The 18,022-nt window shown below is 47.6% G+C and overlaps 2 protein-coding genes and 2 non-coding genes across 12 annotated transcripts in view; 2 read left to right on the top strand and 2 right to left on the bottom strand.

The window, feature by feature from the left end:
* SHF (Src homology 2 domain containing F) overlaps positions 1-13,260 on the top strand; it is a 40,107-nt gene extending 26,847 nt beyond the window's left edge. For 6 of the 7 annotated variants that reach the window (XM_040599902.1, XM_040599908.1, XM_040599907.1 and 3 more), the window contains one exon: positions 13,082-13,260. Coding sequence is in view for 4 of the 7 variants with exons in the window: in XM_040599908.1 (XP_040455842.1) it covers positions 13,082-13,085 (4 nt within the window). In the remaining 3 variants the exon portion in view is untranslated. The remainder of the gene's footprint in view (positions 1-13,081) is intronic. The other variant, XR_005828793.1, reaches the window with a different exon arrangement.
* LOC121090971 (mitotic-spindle organizing protein 2B-like) lies at positions 210-13,353 on the top strand. Of its 3 annotated transcripts, XM_040599911.1 has the most exons (4): positions 210-739; positions 819-964; positions 3,152-3,186; positions 13,086-13,260. In XM_040599911.1, the coding sequence occupies exons 1-4, from the start codon at positions 354-356 to the stop codon at positions 13,089-13,091; spliced, it is 573 nt and encodes a 190-aa protein (XP_040455845.1). In that variant the 5' UTR covers positions 210-353; the 3' UTR covers positions 13,092-13,260. The 3 variants fall into 3 exon arrangements, with proteins under 3 accessions (XP_040455845.1, XP_040455844.1, XP_040455843.1); XM_040599910.1 differs by lacking the exon at positions 3,152-3,186 and having other exon boundaries at positions 13,086-13,353; XM_040599909.1 differs by lacking the exon at positions 3,152-3,186 and having other exon boundaries at positions 13,082-13,353.
* A 4,415-nt stretch (positions 13,354-17,768) lies between these two features.
* TRNAI-AAU lies at positions 17,769-17,842 on the bottom strand. The gene has a single exon. It is a non-coding gene; the product is annotated as a tRNA-Ile (tRNA).
* A 108-nt stretch (positions 17,843-17,950) lies between these two features.
* Positions 17,951-18,022, bottom strand: TRNAM-CAU. The gene has a single exon. It is a non-coding gene; the product is annotated as a tRNA-Met (tRNA).

The following is an 18,022-nucleotide window of genomic DNA, read 5'->3' as shown; positions in this document are numbered from 1 at the left end:
TATTCCTGTAGGAATAAAAACCCACCACATTTTTTCTCAGCTAAAAGTGTGACAGCTTGTGGAAAAGCAGCTGAAAAGGGTTGGTGCAGGGAGCCACAGCCTGGTGGATGATGACCAAGGCCTCCGATTTGAAGGTTGGGGCAGCTGTCTGCTTTGAGGAAAGGAGGCCGGTGTAACTAAACCGAGAGGTAGGGGGGGGCCACCGGCAGGTCCCCTCCAGCCAGCTGGGGCCGGGCCTGGAGCCGGAGGGAGGCCCGGGGAGCCGGAGGGAGGCCCGTAGCCTCGCAAGCGGCAAAGGCAGGCACGCACAGTGCATCTGAAGGGCAGCCTGGGGAGGACACCCAGAAACCCCCATGAGCGCCGCTTTACGGGCCCAGGCCGCAGGCAGCCGGCCCGGGGGACTGCCGGGGAGCCCGAAGCGGGTTCGGACGGAGGAGGCCCGGGGGCCGCCGGGCAGCCCCGGCTGCAGCTGGAGCGCCGCTGCCCCCTGTCGGGCGCGCGTGGGCAGGAGGAAAGGGGCCTGGGCCCGGGCCGTGCAGCGCGGGCTGCCGGGGCGGCGGTGCGGTAAGGGGCCGGGAGGGGGCGCCGCCATGTCGGAGACGGCAGCAGGAGGGATGATGGCGGCGGCGGCGATGGCGGAGGCGCGGCTGCGGCGGAAGCAGCTGCTGAGCGCGGAGGAGGGGGAGCTGTTCGAGTTGGCGCAGGCGGCGGGTAGCGGACTGGACCCAGAGGTGTTCCGGTGAGTGGCGGGGGCGACCGCCGATGGCGACCGCCCGTGGCCCCGGTGCCGGTACCTCCGCTGACGGGTGTCCCCGCAGGGTGCTGCTGGACCTGCTGCGCATGAACGTGGCGCCGCTCGCCGTCTTCCAGGTACTAAAGTCCATGTGCGCTGGGCAGCGGCTGTTGCCGGGACTCGAGGGCGGCGCCCCTGCGGCGCCGGCGCCGCTCCCCGCCGACACCCGAGGTAGGCGGCGGGCAGCGGCGGGCAGAGGGCGGCGGGCCGGCGGCGGGCCCTAATCCCCATGTTCTCCCTGCGCAGAGTCCCCCGAGGACGGCCGGGCGCCCGTGCGGCCCGCCTCGGCTCTGCGGCCGCCGCGGGTCATGGGCCTCCCGCCGCCCCCCCGGGGCCTGCCCGCGGCCTGCCCGCCGCTCCCCCATGGCCCCCCCCGCGCCTCCCGCCGGCCGCGCCGCTCGCCCCGCCGCGGGGAGGGGGCCGCGGGCCGGGCGGCTGGGCCCGAGGAGCGGCCCGGCCGGCCCCCGGGGGGCCCGCTCGGTGTGAGCCACGGGGCCGGGCCCGGCGGGGCTTTGCACGGGGCCCTGCGGAGGGGGAGCCCCGCCACACCCGGGCCTGGGCCGCCGCGCCCCCTCCCTGCTGCCCGCACCCGTTTTTTCCGGATTTTTATTATTTTCAGGCAGCGTAGGGGGCCGGGCGCGCAGGAGCCGGGCGGAATGCCGGGGGGGAGGTTGCTGCAGTCCCTTGGGCTGGGTCTGGCAGCCTCCTGCCTCTGCCCTACCAGCCCTTGACAAAAAGAGCCCTTCGTACACAGCATCATGCAGTGGTGCTTTGCTTGTATCTAACTGAAAAAAGTTCCTGGTACATAAGGAATCCCTGGAAAAGGTGAGGAGCTGCGATGCTTCCTCTGCTGTGTCCCAGTGCAGCTTTTGTCGCTTGTCCGGGGGTTTGCACGCCCGGTGGATGGTATGTAGGTGGTTGAAATGGGAAGCTGCGTGGGTTTGTTGGCTAAAATAGCAGTTGCTTTTGAATGTAATTATTTTGCATTATTGCTCTAATCTTGTGGACAGTAACAAATGTAGACCTGGAGTTGTGGCATATATATATATATATATATATATATATATATATATAAAAAACTTTATTCCAAACCACTTCTAATAAAACTTTTGCTTACTCCCTAAACTTACTGAATGGACTTTTGGCTGATAGATAGCTCACAACTTCTGTGGATTACTTCCAAAACATTTTAAAAGAGGTAGCTAGAATAAGTCCACTGTCACTAAGCTTGAAGTTACTGTGAAATGCTCTTATTTCTTTTGTGCTCAGAAATATAGTAGAAAGGGGCAGTGGCCAAAACAGCAAGGTTTTGTGATCGTTGTCTGTGGTGCCAAGAACAAAATTGCATGCTGAAAGCTCAGCTTGCTGCACACCCTCAGCACTCCTGTACCAGTAACATGGGTGTGCTTGTTCACACAGCGGGAGCCTAGAAATGGATGAGGTCAAGTTGGTTTGTATTGTCATGTCCTGTTCTCCTTCCCTTTCTCTGTTTCAGGGTGAAAACTCTTGTTGTAGCTGATGGGTCTCTGTTGACCATGATGAGTTTAGAGGCAAAACTTTGAAAAGTGATTGTCAGCAAGGACTGTGCTGAGAACACAGAGAATGGGTCAAGAAAGGCAAGCTTTGCAGTTTAGGTAACCAGAGCAGGGTTGGAGGGGAAAGTGAAGTTTTCCTGTCATGATAGTGTAGTACCGCTTAGTCTAGCCTCACTGCTGAGGCTGCCTTGGTGGTACAGGGTGTTCATTGTCATGGCTGTGGTTGCACATCTGGTGGTAAGTGCTATAGAAAGTAAAGTTGAAAGGCAAGATTCATGTGACCAGCTATAAGCAGTCAATTTTAGGGTAAGGGTGATGATGCCACAACCCAAGGCACCTTCACAGTAGCAGAGGCTGCTGCTTCTGGTGTAGATTCCCACATGGTAGGTGGGTGAGATTCACTTCATTGAGCAACTGAGCATGGCTGCACAGGAACTCTGAGGAAGTTTGCTAAAGTCCAAATGGGAATTGGAGTTCATGAATAAAGTGGCCAGGACTCCATGGGCTTCACCATGAACAGGTTCCCCTTTCTCAAGAGTTGCTGCTGATTAAGAATTTCCTGCAGAGAAGTTGGTTGTGGTACAGAGAACAGCCTCACATGTGATTGAGAAGTGACTGTAAATATGCACTGGGGAAAAAGAAGACACCGGCTGACTAGTTTTTCCTGAGCAAAATGAGAGAGGTATGGCACTTGAATATTTCAAGTAAGAAGCAGCATGCTATTCGGTACCACGTTGAAACATCTCAAAAAAAAGCAGTGATTTTGAACAAAAGATGCTGTCAAATTTTTCTCTCTTCTTCTCCTCCTTCATTGGTGCTTCAGGTGTGATGAGCCGCTCAAACTATGAAGGAACTTTGGTAAGGTTTTTGTTCTTGTCTGTCTATTAATCTGGAGTAGCTTTTGTTCTGTCATGTATGCTGTTTGTGTGGTATTTCCTGTAAAAATGAGATTTATATCTTTTTCCCTAGCACTGGGCCACTGCCATGAGTTAGTTTTAGCTAGCAGTAGGCCAGCCCAGGTTTGAAATGGTCAGATGGCAACTTGTTTGTTAATCAGCATTAAATTTCCCAAGAGGAAAAGCCAGAAACCCTAAGGCAGAGTTGATATTCCCTTAACCATTGCCTCCTACCACCCTGAGGTGCTGCAAGCACCTTAGAGAGGCTGTGTGTTTACAGGAATTAGTATCTGTCTCCAGAGCTTAATTTCATTGTGCCTGCATCAATTGGGGTGCTTACGCTACATCTTTAGCAGAGCATATCCTGGTCTGAGATGGTGCCCAAGTCAGATTGCAGTCCTAGTATGTCTGGCCAGATTTTTCTCTCCATGGTTTCGCTTTAAAATCCACATGTTCATATCCTCAAGTGCACTGGAACAAGCCCTCAGAACCAGTGTAGTGAAGTTCAAAGAAAGATGGCATTACCTCTGCGCTGCTCATGGTAAATATTCAGTGTTTGGCCTTCAGTGTCTCCCATTGCTGCTTTATTTCACAATGGTAGAATATGTCTTCGTCTTGCCCATCAAGCCACAGTTCACTGCTGACATGTAAAACATTGAATGCTGAGCTTGGATTTGCTGTCTTTGCAAGCTGGTGTTCAGTAATGGTGCCGAAGGGGCACTTTGGCTTCCTTTCTGTCATCACCCTCGGTCCTGACCAAATTCTGATGAGCAGCACTTGCACATCTTGCCAGAAGGTTGTCTTCCCCAACTGTGTCAGGTTTTTTTTATTTTTCCGGAAGCTTGTGTTTAATTTGAGCCATAACTCACTTTGAATGAAAACTTCTCTTTTTAGTTTCTGTCAGCACAAGTGACTTTGCTGGCAGCCAGCACCCACTGACATCAGCTAATTGCTTTGTGAATAAAGTCACCACTGAAAAACTAACTTTCTCAGAAAATTCTTTGAGCAGAACTTAAGCTCAGCAGTGGCTTGTCATGACCGTAGTCCTGTGTCTTCATTTCTGTGAAGAAGTGCTGGTAAGATCTCATTGAGAAGACCACATATTTTGTGCAGCTCTCTTTCTTGAGGGTATGTTTCTGTAGCCTCTCGGTTGGAAGGCACATGTCTGTGCTTGCTGTGATTTAGTCAAAGCAGGGGCTATCTTAGCTCAGTGCCCAGCCTGACCCAAGATGGGCATCGAGTGCAAGTGAACAAGCTTCTGCAGCTTTAATTGCAGCTTTATGCAAATTTTGGCTAGCTTATGTCAGACTCAGTGGTGCTGTATAGACACTTGGAGCAATGTGCCTGGAATGTCTGACAAAGATGAATGGGACTCCTGGTTGAAGGTCATGAAAACAAACAGGTGTCCTGAGAGATTTCTCAGTTCATGGAAATTGGTAATGATCTAAAGCAGGACCGGGCCATCGGTGCCAGCCTTGTTTGTGTTTTACCAGGCCACCTTAGGCTTAATAAGGGTTTGAATTTTATAGCTGAAGACAGGAGCCTGTTTTACTGTAGCTCTTGGGGGAAAGCGTGTTGCTGAAGTAAATATCCCATTAAAATCAGCATACCTTCAGCAGAGTGATTTTCTCTCCTTAAATTGAAGAAGTGACCAGCTAGCTGAAATTGAAGAGAAGTTGCTCCTCATTCACTGAGCTGTCTCATTCTGGGCATAGTCCAAGTCTATTTTTCAGGAGTGGAGTAAGTGTTAATAGGGTGGCTGGGCACGTCCTCTGGGCTGGATCTGTTCTGCAGGAGCATTTGGCTTGCCTTGCCTCCTTTACCTTTAGGAGCTGCTTTGAGGAAGGGGCACTGAAGCTGTATCTGCTGTTGGCCCTGGTGTCTCTTCTTGGAAGATGCTGCTTCTGTTTAAGAAGATGATGGTGCGGCTTCTGTGCAGGACCAGGTGTTTGGAGATGGGAGATGCCTCCTCTGCGTAGCTGGGACTCTCCTTGGGCTAATACAAAGAACAGTGATTGTCCTTTATAAGCTTGCCAAGCTACTTTGCACGGTGTCCTTCAGCTCTGTGTATCTGCTCTTTCTCCCATGCTTCCTCCTTTGTCAGAAGACAAACAAGTGGCTGAATTAATCCACATCTCACTGAAGATTAGCCAGGGCTGCTCTGCTCAAGTTTTATCAGTAACAATGAGATACTAGCTTAGGCTTCTCAGCCCATCATGGTGCAGGGAGGTTTTTAAAGCAGCTAAAAAAAGACGGTTACAGCATTTCTGAACAAAACTACTGGTGGGTGGTGGTGGTGGAGTGGAATGCCCCTGGTAGTTATTTCAGTTTCTGTACAGCTAAAGCAACCGGGAGTCTAATATGAATGACTTCATCTTGCATTTCCCCATAGAATATAGCTATGCTATTCTGCATGGAGCTGTGTTTGCTGGTAACTGAATTCATGATAGCTGGCTCCATATTACTGTGTTTGAGTATCGGAACATCCATCTGGCATATTCAGCTGGGTACAGCTTCATGCAAGCTACATTTGAAATGGTTCTTCAACAGCTGTTGTTTTGGAACGGAAAGAGCTGATTTTAAAGATAAAGGATATCCAGGTGATTTCTTGCTGTACATGCAGGGAGGAGGCGTGCAACCCGGCTAGGACAGTTTTGGCCTAGACTAGCTACGTGCAGTTTACCTTTGTGTAGCTAAACATGCTGTTTTATTACGGGTTATTTCCATGCTTTCTGTTCCCATCAGCCAGCCCTCAAACCTGGTGGTTTCCCTACAGTTTTCTACCTCTCTATTGACATGCATATGTCAATGCCCTGCTCTTTTTTTTCTTTTTCTCTAGACTGATGAATATTCTTTGATGCTTTTCTCACTCTTTGGACTCCGGCTCTTTTTTTCCGCATTCCCCACTTCCCCAACCCAAGTGTCTTCCATAAAGTTACTTCCCAAAGCTTTGCCCTAGCTAATTCCTCATACTAAATGTGTTCCCAGCATAAGTTCCACTTTCAAAATCCTGTCTCCATTGTGGACTCTAGCTTGATCTATGGATTTTAAGGCTGAAAGGAAACATTGCAGCCTCCTGTTGTGCATAGCAGGGGTCAGAATGCTTTCCTACCCTATGAAACTGTCACGCTCAGGTGCCTGTTGGAAAAGCCACTGAGCCCACCACCAGCCACGGGCTCAGTGAAGGGTTTACAGGGTGTGTTCTTCTCTGTGTGGAAAAAAAACCCGCTTTTGAGAGTCCCAGGTCCTTTTCTGCCCCACATTTTTAACTTTGTTCCTGTGTAGATGTTTAGATATGATCAAGGTCCCAGTTCTAAGTGTTGCTCTTCAGTTAATTCCCTAAATATCCCTCTGTCCAGCTTGCTGCCAGCTTTGTCCTCCCTATGTGTTCCCCTTGCCATCCCTGTTTATCCCTTTTTTGTACTTCTTGTTTCTTGCACTTTCTCTGTGTATTATGTCTTCGGCGGTGGTCAGCCTTTTGGGGTGACAGCTATTGCTGCAAGGGCCCATGGTGACTGACATCCCTCATGGGTACTGCTGGCTGGTGCTGCTAGCTGCTTTGCATTCCTCTTTCTACTCACCCTGCATTTACTCAGCCTTGCATTATCTCAGGGTTCAACTTTATCTGGGATTTTTAACACAGACTTCTGATTTAAGGAGATAAAGTAGCTGACAAGGATAATGCATCGCCTAAGGACTTCTCTTAAATGTATTTAATCTGGGTTTTATACATCATGCAGTGAATTCTTCTGTTGGTTATACTGGCTATTATGCTTTAATTGCAGATAAAATATACCCATGGGATGTAACTGATAGCAATGTGTTCTTAATCGTGCCATGCACCTGTAGATGTTGTACTTGGACACTTCGTGGTCTGTATGTCTTCCATGAAACAAACCAAAATCTGTAGAATGATCTGTAGGTGACTTACGGGACTAATCAAAGGACTAATACAGTCCTGATCATTATTTTCTTACTTAGTTGCTTCACTTGTACTCTATTTTTCAGTGTGTCATCAATATCACTCCAATAAGTGGATTTCCTAAATTCCTTAAAGAGCCACTAGATCACCTTCAAGATCTTCATCCTACATGCCCTTTTGAATTAGATGCCTTTATTATTGTTTTGTGAAATGATGGACTTTGTAATTAAATGGGGCAAGAAGTTTTATGTTCAGAGTATCCCTGATGTGGAGTTGTTGCTTTCCCTCTCCTTTCCCCCTAGTCTGCCATTCCAGAACATATTTTTTTTTTTATTGTAACTTTTCTGTATTGTAGGCATTTCTTTAGTCTATAAGCACCTGAACAGCTTCAGTTTATAGACCTTGTTCATCTTGTGGTACAGAAATTACGGTGAAGTATTTTGTGGATTGCAGGTGCTAATGTCAGGTATTTTACAACTGATTAAAATAATGATCAGTTGTACTATACTTTCTTGAATGGTTGACAGTCCCTTGGTTGAAAGTTCCAGCTTCTTTCCTCTCCTGGGAGGTCATCATAAATTTTGATACTCTTAAAATACAGGTGATGGGTAGTGAAATAGTCTTTTCTACTTCAGCAGAAACAGCAGATAAATAGCTTTTATTTCTTTTTCCTTGTCCCAGGAATAACTTGCAAAAAGTCTAGCTTGGAATGCTTAAGACCCGACATGGGCCTTAGTCCCAAGAGGTGGCTTCATTTTTCCCAGGAAAATATATTTTGCTCTGGGTAACGTACTTTGAAAACTGAAGTCTAGACAAACTTCTCATTCAAAAGGTAGACTCCATAAAATGAAGAAAAAGCTGTATCAGATGTTGTGATGCAGCCTGCACTACTGTCTTTTTGAGAAGGAACCTGTTAAAGATTTCCTCCCATCTGAGTAACTTTTGAATTGGGAAAAAAATGCATTATGAGAGGCACAAGCTTCTTCCGTACTCATATTTTTAAGTGTCCTATGTTCTTTGCAGTGCTTCTCATATGGTGGGAGCCTGTTGCAAACTTGCCAAATGGTTAGCTTTGAGTTCGTGGCTTTGCCCATTGGAGAAGCTGGCAGCTTTTGAACAGGCCACAGTTCCAGAGAAAATACTGTGTGCCGATGTATTCCCTGAAGGTATTGGGATCCCTTCAGTAGCATGAGTGGTTCTGTGTAATGTTTTTATATGTGCTGTAGGTGTGATGGACATAAATGGGCAAGATAATGTGGATGGTTAGCTAAAACCAGGACTCAGGTGGCACTGGGAGTGCTGTCAAGGTGAGCAGGTAGCAGAGAGGACTGGCAATCTCTGGCCAGTGTCAGTATCTCTCCTGTCAGCTTCCCCCACGGAAGGTTTGCAGGTTGACCCTAGGTTTCCACTCTGCTGGGTATTTGAGGTAAATACTGCACTGGCAAAACTTTTTTTTTTTTTTAGTATGTTTTTTCAGGCTGTTTTTAAAGCTTTTTTTTCTTTTGCGTGCTGTGTGAGGGCAAGAACTGACAGAAAGAAAAGGGATTTAGAGGAATGCTGTAAGTACCAGAGTTGTCATGTGTGGCTTTGTGGCAAAGTGATGAGATGTGATTTCATGAGTGACAACTAATTCATTATTCTGCCCCAAGCAACCAAAGAAATGCTCAAAAAAATCTTATAAATACAGACTGTATAGTGCTGTCTGAGAAAAATGGGGGACCTCTTCTCCATCTTGTCTTTCTGTAATCTGTGTGTCAGAGAAGGGGAGGAAATCAGACTATCCCAAATGTGAAAACTAGTAAATTAAGGAGCAACTATAAACGTGTGAGGATTTGTAGGGAAAAGGCTGGTGCATTTCATGTTGGTCAGTAGATGGGAGAGCAGCTCTTGTGGTTGTGCTGAGCAGCCTTGAGGGTAGCCACCTCTCAAATGAGCAGGAGAGGTGGATGAAAACCTTGTCTTTGCTAAATCAGACACTTAATGGGTGTTTAAGTTGGCAGCCTCACAAGGTAACATAGGTACTGGAGTAAGGGAGAATCCATCCATCGTGTGGATGAGAATTAAGTATTACTTCAGGGAGTTGCGTTGGAAAAGGACTGTCAGATTGATGAGACTAATGCAGACCTCTGCTCTGGGAGGGGGGAACTGCTCTCTACCTTAATCTACCTTCAGACATCTCATTTAGAGGCTTCTTACCTGATGTGTTAAAACATAGTGTTTGAGCACTTAAGGAGGCTTGTCAGTATCTTGAATAGGGACTTTGTTAATGTAGGCTTGCTTTTGTAGTGATACCTAGTAATGCAGCTGAATACCTAACATATTACAAAGAAACAGCCTTGCTGGAGAAGAGAGGAACGTACAAGTTCTGTGCAGGTAATTTGTGGGCCTGTGTAGGTGTCCACTTATTTTATGTTCTCTTCTTTCTCCAAATCCTTCTTTTCAGGTAAGTGTTTGCAAGAGAAAACGTGCTTAAATAATGACCACCTACTCAGTGCGTACTTAAGGTCTTAGTTAACTACTTTGGAAAGTGCATGTGAAAACTACTTATTTTCCCCCTCTTCCTCTGTTTCAAAACAATCCAGCTGAATTGTTTTGATACATATTTTGCCAGTCTTACCTGTCTGCTTTACTCTGTCTTCTCAGGGAGGCTGTTGGGTCAGGAGAGAGCACAGTGTGTGTATTAGCTGTTAAGGATATGGCAGCAGCTTTGAAGATCCAAGAACCTGCTGGTTTGTTGCAGAAGAGGACTGCTTGTGATATTTATGTAGGGATGTGAGCAAGACTCTTGCAAGGCAGACCTGGCAGTCTGGCGAAGGATTCAGAATAATGAGTCACAGTCATACTGGGAGTGCTTTGGGGAGTGAAGTCTAGCTGTGTCTGAGATTTTTCTGTGGTCAGGAGGTGGTGAGATTTGAGGTGAGTCCCATCACTGTGCATGCTTCTGGTGATTGGGCAAATGGTGTCTCTAGTCCTGTAGGTAACATAGTGACTGCAAAAGGGAGGGACTTACGCTCTTAGAAGTTTAGTTTTTATTCACACCTAAAATTGAGTCTGTGCTTGTCTAGAAAGGGCAGCTGGTTTTCTGTGCCTCGTGTAAGGCCTGCTGTGAGACAGAAACAGGAGCAGGATTTTGGAGAATTTAAAAGTCCTCTCCTGGTTGCTCTAGCCCCTAGTGACTGCCATTATGCAGTACAGGAGACATTTTGAGATTGTTGTAGCCTTGATATCCCTGACTGTGTTACCAATACAGTCAATACCAATAGCAGTTTATTTTTTTTTTTATGAGTGGAAAGAAGATCTGTAGTCCCTATTACTGCTCAGAGGTGGGAAGGGATCTTCTGGGGAAAGCAGTAGGGTGAGTACAGAGGAGCCTGAACGGGAACAGCTTTAGATTTCCACTTCTGAAAGCACGTTTGGGGTTGGGACTTTTTTCCTGAATTTGATGGGTCTTCACTTGCCTCCTGCTTGGCACAAGCAGGTGCTTCTCCCTCCCTCTGCTCTTTGAAGCTTTGTCTTCCTGCCCTGTGCCACCGTGCAGACTCTTGCCTCAGTATCTGGTGGCAGTCCTCTCCTAGAGGTATCTGTAGCTTTTTGGCCTTGGGTTTTTTCAGAGATGATCAGCATTAATGTTGTCCAGACTGATCACAGTGGGTGCTGCTGGTTTTAGTGGGGGGAGCTAGCAGGCAGAGGGCATGCTTCTGCCACTGCTTGAATGCATATACCATTCTTCTCAAACTATGTCTGGCTCTCGAGGAGATAAACATGTAGCTGCTTCTTTTGGAGTCAGCTTTTGGTGGGGGGAGGTATTTGATAAGGCTCTCTTTTTGGCTTGTCTCTTGTATTTGTAGCTATTTGGGTTGCAGTTGTTTTATGACAGCCAAACACATCCAAGATAGGAACATCTTGTGTAACCAAAGAAAATATCAGTGGAATAGTTTTGTTCATCGTAGTGCTTGAATTACAGAGAGTTTGTGGTTGTTCAACTTCTTTTGTGCTTTACATTGAATCTGTTATCTCTGATAGTGCTTTAGGTGACGAAAGCCTAGGAACCATGCCTGTCCTCTGCACTTCATGAGCTGTTCTTGACTGGTTCGTGGATCAGGATAGGATGCTTCCAAAAATATAGTTGGTTCTTATGCTATTTAACTGGTTTGGTTTACTGTGATTTTGAGGCTAAGAGGATGTCAGAGCACAGCTTCTCTTCAATAAAGTGATTATTTCTCAGCAAGTTGTTGCAACTAGGTCAGAAGATCAAGGGTGTGACTCCCAGTAGTGCTTAACATTAGAGTTGTTTTGTGTGTGCACATGGTTAGAGTTGTTGTACACAGATTGAGAACCTGTACTCTTACCGGATAGATGCATGTGAGAAAGGGGGGGGCATTCACCTATAGGGATGTCCTGGATTGCTAAAAGCATCATGGTAAACTATAATGCTTTTTGTTCCTGCCAATTTTTCTTTCAAATACTGTGACATCATATATTGCCTTTGTGCAATTAGTTTGTTTTCATGGACAATACTTGCATTAGTGAAACTGCTTCAAGTGCTTGAGCTGCAAAGACTGCAGGGCTGGTTGGCTGGCTTGGGATAATAACTGCTGGTAGATCACTAGTGTGGTTTACAATAATAGACTTTTTCAAGAGCACCTGACTTGGTTGGGATAAGTGAATGTATTTCTTCTGCCACCCTAGTCTGTCAAACTTCACAGATATGAAGGGGCCACATACTCTTTATTAGGAAATTCTGAGGTTATCTTTCTGGTGCTGGCTAGTGTTAACTTGTGGTATTCTCAATTGAGTGCTGTTCTCAGACAGCTGCTCCAAGGAGACAGGGTGGTTTGATAAGTAAAACAGACGTATCTCCAGTCTCTGGAGTCAATAGCACAAATGATCCAAGATTATGATTTCCAGACCATGCCCACGGAGACTCCAGTGTGTGGAGTATGATATTCTGGAAGTTGCTCTGATAGTGATTGCTAAAATGTCGCTCTTCATTTTAATTGCACGCACATAACTGCAGCTCACTATATTACTGTGGTTTGTTTCCTCCTTGCTGTTAATTTTTTATGATGTTTCTTGGAGCTTGCTATCTTAGTAAAAGGTGTGATATTTTTTCCTCATGCTGCCTTTATCGTTTTTCCTAATGCGAGTCCTACTTCTCATCTGAAGTAGTTCTCTGCAGTGCTAGGAAAGCCGGTCTCCTTCACTTATCCCCTCCTGTCACTTGTCTGCAGTACACCTTAGCCTGTCACTCTCTCCTTTGGCTGAATCCAGCAGGATAGGCTACGTGCCCCTTGTCTCTTTCAGCTTCCACCTTTCTACCCATTGCTTCTCTCTGCTGTTGCATTGCATTTTAGAGATGGCCAGTTGTGCCGATGGAAGACTTAACTCATCTTCTGAACACAGTGAGAAAATCTGTGAGTAGGTCCTGTGTAGGAGCCTGAGCTCCTGGAAATACTAGAAAATGACAGGAAATTCAAACTTGATGAGCAGGTCACAGAAGTGACATGAAGAGAAGGATTTCTGATCTGGTAATGTGATTGCAGGCTTCAGAAACCGGTGGTCAGTGTCACGTCAATTCACTTATCGCAGCCCTGAGACATTAGATGCTCTTAATGTTCTTCTTGAAGTGCTGTTTGCAGAGCTGGTGTTCCTGTGTCAAATGAAAGCAAGCATGTAAAGAACGAAGTGGCTGGTTGCTTTGTAGATAGAACCTGATGAAAATTAAGAATGCTCCTACTGCAGCCTGGTTTGGTGATGCCTGTTGAGCTGAATTCACAAATTTGCTTTCTGTGCTGGGTGCTGAATACATTTGCAACATCTAATACAGTTTTGCCTTTTGCATGATTTCTGAAGGAATGCTTGCAGTTTAAATGCTGTGTAGTGACATATAGGGTGTTGGGACTTGAAAATTAATGTATGCATTTTGTTTATTCAGGTAGAAATAAAACCAGTTCTGCTGTCAGTGGCACCCAGGTTGTAGCAGAAAGGACCAGCCGGGAAGGATCTGCCCAGAGGACACCTCGGCAACCAAGTGCAAGCCGGCTGCAGAAAGCAGGAGCTTCTGGAAAGAACAGTGGAGGAGGCAACAGTACCTAAATAAAGCCTTGGAACCAATGTCAAGCATCAAAATACAATGTATATAAGCCATGCTTGTTAAAACTGCTTGTGTTGTATTAACCTGGAAAACATGTTTTGTAATACATGAAACAGCTGTTGTTCCTTATTTCTTAAACTTCCTTTGGCAATGCAGACTACTAGGGATTGATTACCTGTAGGCACGTGGGACAAAGACAGAGATGTGAAGCCTAGAAAAACATGGAATAGTGCTCAAGTTGTTCTAGAGAAGTCATGACACATCTTGCAAGCCAGTGCTTCTTGCTGCCTCTTTCCCTAAAGGCCATTTTGATACAGTCATGCTAGCTGTAGCAGCAGAAGGTCTGCTGGGTTGAATGACAAGCTGAATAATGCTGATGTAGGCCATATATTGGTATTCTTGAGCCCTGCTGTGATGGTAGCTTGCACTGGAAATCTGATTGTCTGGTGGGGTGTGTTCTTGTGCTTTGACTGGGGTTGCCCTGTTCCCTTCCTGTGCACACTTACATGGGTTTTAGCATCTTAATCTGAAAACCCGTTTGACCTGTTACATGGCGGAATCACAACATGTAGTCCTTCCAGTGATGCTAATGTGATTATTCATTTATAAAGTGTTACAAAACACTTTGCCTAATGTGCCAGGTTAAATTAGATTATTCTCTCCCTCATCTGGCATTGTTTCGTCACTTGGTGTTAGCTACTTGCATGTATCTTAAACAAGGAAGTGGATTTGTTAGAACCTAAGTATTGCCATTTATAATTCCAGAGCATATCCAGGGAGCGGCTGTGCCTGCTGTGGCCTTGGTAGCTCAGGGGCTGTTAGTGAAACCATTTCCCTGATTAAGAGAAAGTGCCTCCATTCTTTGTGGGGGATGGATGGTCATTCCTAAACTCCAGGAGATCTACTGAACCTAGTTCAACAGGTGCTCAGATCTCTTCCTGACCAAGAGAAAAAATGCTGGAGAGTACAATATGCTTTTGCACAAGTTTTTATGCAGAATATTAATAATAGTCAGATAATCCTACCTTACAGATTCCTCTTGAACAATATATCAGGCTAATTAAAAAGATTAGCCTACTTTTCCGCAACCCTGGCTAGGCCTGAGCTTTTGGTACTTAAGGAAGATGGTGTGTTCACAGCACGTGGCAGTCTGAAGAGACTACTCCATGTGTGGGCTCTCCATGGACAGCAGTTCGTTCATGGAGTACCTGCTTGCCCTGGCAGGTGTCCCAGTGGATCTCTGCTGCAGCGTGGTCCTCTCCACAGCCTGCAGGGGACAACCTGCTCCATCATGGTATCCTCCATGGACTGCAGGGGAATCTGCTTCAGTGCCAGGAGTATCTCCTGCCACTTTCTGCTCTGCCCTTGGTGTTAGCAGGATTGTTTCTTGTGTATTTCTTTTCCTCACTCTGGATGGTGTTTTGTCCTTTCTTAAATATACTCTTACAGAGTTGCCACCAGCTTTGTTGATTGCTCAGCTGAGGCCACCCCTGTAGCGTACATGCCCGCCCCCAGTCTTGCTGTGTAAACCCAATATACCCATCTGTAGACATCAGAAGTTTTCGGGGGGGGGGGGGGGGGGGGGGGAGTTAGAAATGGGAACAAAGTAGCTCATGGCTTGCACTAATGCACCTTGTAGCTGTGCTGTAGGAAAGGTATTAAAATGAGATAGCTTATTAACTTGTTTGTTTTGTTTGCAAGGCCTGGGTATCTCCGGTTCTGATCTTCTAAGAAAGTGCACCTATTCTCCCCGCCCTGAAAAAACTCTCCCCAAAGCACAAACTGGAGCATACCAGCTGGGAAGCTCTAACTTGAGTTTGCTAATGAAAAAGAGCAACTGAAGGGCCGCTTTTTCTCTTGGAAGTGGTCTTTGTCCCTAGAACAGGGTGAGCAGACTTGAGTTGCAACTGAAACCTCTGTTCAGTATATTGACCCTCCTTGAGAATAAAAGTACCTAACAAACATGGGTTTTGCCTGCACGTTCACTGCATCCTCTTTAACCAGTTCTATACTTGCATTTCTTTATCCCTCTGCAGCTTGGGATACCTCCTATGTTGTACCTAACCACCTGGCTCCAGGCCCCCACTGCATCCTCCTGAGCTCTAACGTGTGCTCCTCAACCTCCAGATCAGTGCTACTTCTCTCCTGATGTCTGGTTTCCCTGGGCAGGCTGTCCTGGTCTTCTTTCCCAAGTACCTAGCTGTATAAAGTGCTCAGTGCATGCTTTTGTATCCTGGTCCTTCAAAACAACTGCGGCAGGTGAGGCACTCCTGGAGCTGGTGTTGCTTTTGAACTTTTGCAGCACCTTGGTCTAAGGGGTTCTCTGCTGTGCCCTTCTGCCCGACTTTGGCTGCTTTCTGTGGTGTGACAGCTGGCTGGGTGGATGATGTATGAATTGTGGAGGTAGTTTTCCTTGCCTTCAGGAAGCGTTCCGGTGCGGTCTCCCAGAGTGACCCTGCCACCTCACAGAGGAGGTAGGCCAGGATGGGTGGACTACAGGATGAATGGAAAATTGGTTGAGCTGCAACAGAAAGTGCAGCTAAAGGATGCAGAAGGTGCTCCTGTGGTGTTGCAGCAAGGCGCAGCAGCTGGGGCATGGCTGAGCTGCAGCACCTTGGGGCAGTCCACCATGGCACCTCAGCCTCAGGGTTCCAGGGTACGAAGGGCCGAGGCAGTGCCAGCCCTGGCAAGGCGCGGGGCTGTGAATCCTCTGAGGCTGGTGCAAGGGGCACTCTGGAAGGGACAGGACAGGATGTGGAGTGGGATGGGAGGTGTCAGGATCAGCTAGGGCTGGCATGGAGAGGAGCAAGAGAGGCCAGGGCTGGTAGGGGCAGGGGCTGATGCTGGTCTTTCTTGCCTGGTTCACTCCCAAAACTGCTGCAGTGAGGGGAGAGGGAGCGATCAGATTGAGGCTTTGTGCAGAAAGAAGTGGTGTGTTGGAAAAAGCACACACTTCCTGTTGGAAGGGCTTCTGTGGGGTGGCTCTTGCAGGACGTCCTCCATGGGTGCATCTCGGGGCTAGTGGATGCACGCAGGCTTCCCCCCAGGAGCATCCCCCAGGGCTGGGGTGCAGGCAGCCGCCCCATCCTGGCTCTATGAGACAGCATTAGGTTACGTGATTAAAGGCTCATCTCTGTGAATGAAGAGGAGCAGAGGGACAAGAGGTGGAGGAACCCTGGGAACCTCCACAGTGCCAGGGATCCCCTGACCTGGCTGCTCCCAGGGCTGTCCGGGGGCTAGGAGGTCGCACCCATCATGATGATCCATGGGTGGCTCTCCTGATCACCTCTTGGACTGGGAGGGTGACTGCTTAGGGGTGAGGGACACATTACAGGGCACAAGGAAGAGCATTTTGAATTGTACAAGACTTATTATGGGATGTTCAGGGGGAGGAACCAAACATGGGGAAAAGGAGGGATCAAGGTTCTTTGGGGGAGCCACAAATGTGGGAAAACAGAGGGATATGAAAGGAGCTGTATATCATCTCGCTACCCATCTACCATTTTGGGGTGTATGTGTCTCCTGGAGATACACGGTCAGCCCTTGTGCTGGCTGAAGCTGGAGCAGTGGCAGCCTTGGCTGCGTTGGCTGCTGGATTGGGCAGCACCTGGCAGAACATCCCAGAGGTGTTACACAAAGGATATTGGTGCAGGCTCGCAGGCATGAAGAACTGTTAACAGTGTCTGCAGCTGGTGGCATACGTTGGGTCTAATGATAAACGTTTATTATAGGAAAAAAAATTAAAAAGAAAGGGACAAAGTGGGAGGAAGGGAAACCTCTCCCCAGAGGCTAGTTGGCATGAAAAGCACTGAGTTCCCAGATGAGCAGCAGACTTGGTCTCTCCTCCAGTGCAGCAAGCTATGATGTATTTTGTGTGTTTTGCTTGATCCCATTTGTGATGCTATTCAGGTGCTTAATCAGGTGTATGTGTTGCACACTGACTAGTCACTGACTTTCAAAGCTGTTTTTTGACAATTCTTCACTGCTTAAATGGGCACCATTGGTTGTAGTGTGCAGTGAAGTTTGTCCTTTGAATATGAGCAAAAACCTGCAAAAGAAGGAGTAGGGAAAGCATGGGGGGAGACTAGAGGGTGAAGCTCTCCCAGGGGACCAACCCCCGGGCTGAGGGATTCAGGCAGGACCCCTGTTGGAACATCTCCAAATGCAGGCACGGAGGGCAAGTACAAATGCCTCTAAACAGGCAGGGGTAGAAGTGTGGCAGTGAGTGGTAGAGTAGAAGTCTTCTGGGCCCATAACTCAGAGGTCTATGGCTCTAAAACCATCCTTTGCTAATCGGCAATAGGTTTTTCCATCCTCTGGCTTGTTTTTTTTTTTGTTGTTTGTTTTGGCTTGCTTCCACGCATGCCCTAGCTTGCATGGCCCGGGCGAGAGCCCTGCGGGTTCCTGCACGATCACTGTCCAGCGCTGGGCGAGGTGAAAGGGAGGGCCGGGCCGGGCCGGGGAAACCAAGCCAACTAGCTCACATTCAAAAAGAAAAAAAAATCCGAAACCGAAAGGAAAACACATGTGGCCCGTACGGGGATCGAACCCGCGACCTTGGCGTTATTAGCACCACGCTCTAACCGACTGAGCTAACCGGCCAATCTGCCAAATCTTTTTTCGGCACCGGCCCAACTCTCCTGCCTTCCCTGTGCGGCAGCTAGTAGCCGCCCCCGTTGCTAGGAAAAATGACAATAAATAAAAATTGTCTAGCAGAGGATGGTTTCGATCCATCGACCTCTGGGTTATGGGCCCAGCACGCTCCCGCTGCGCCACTCTGCT

The sequence above is a fragment of the Falco naumanni genome, chromosome 7 (genome assembly GCF_017639655.2).
Source record: "Falco naumanni isolate bFalNau1 chromosome 7, bFalNau1.pat, whole genome shotgun sequence".
NCBI classification, from domain to species: domain Eukaryota; kingdom Metazoa; phylum Chordata; class Aves; order Falconiformes; family Falconidae; genus Falco; species Falco naumanni.
The sequence above is the reverse complement of the archived record's forward strand: the minus strand, read 5'-3'. Positions and strand labels throughout refer to the sequence as shown.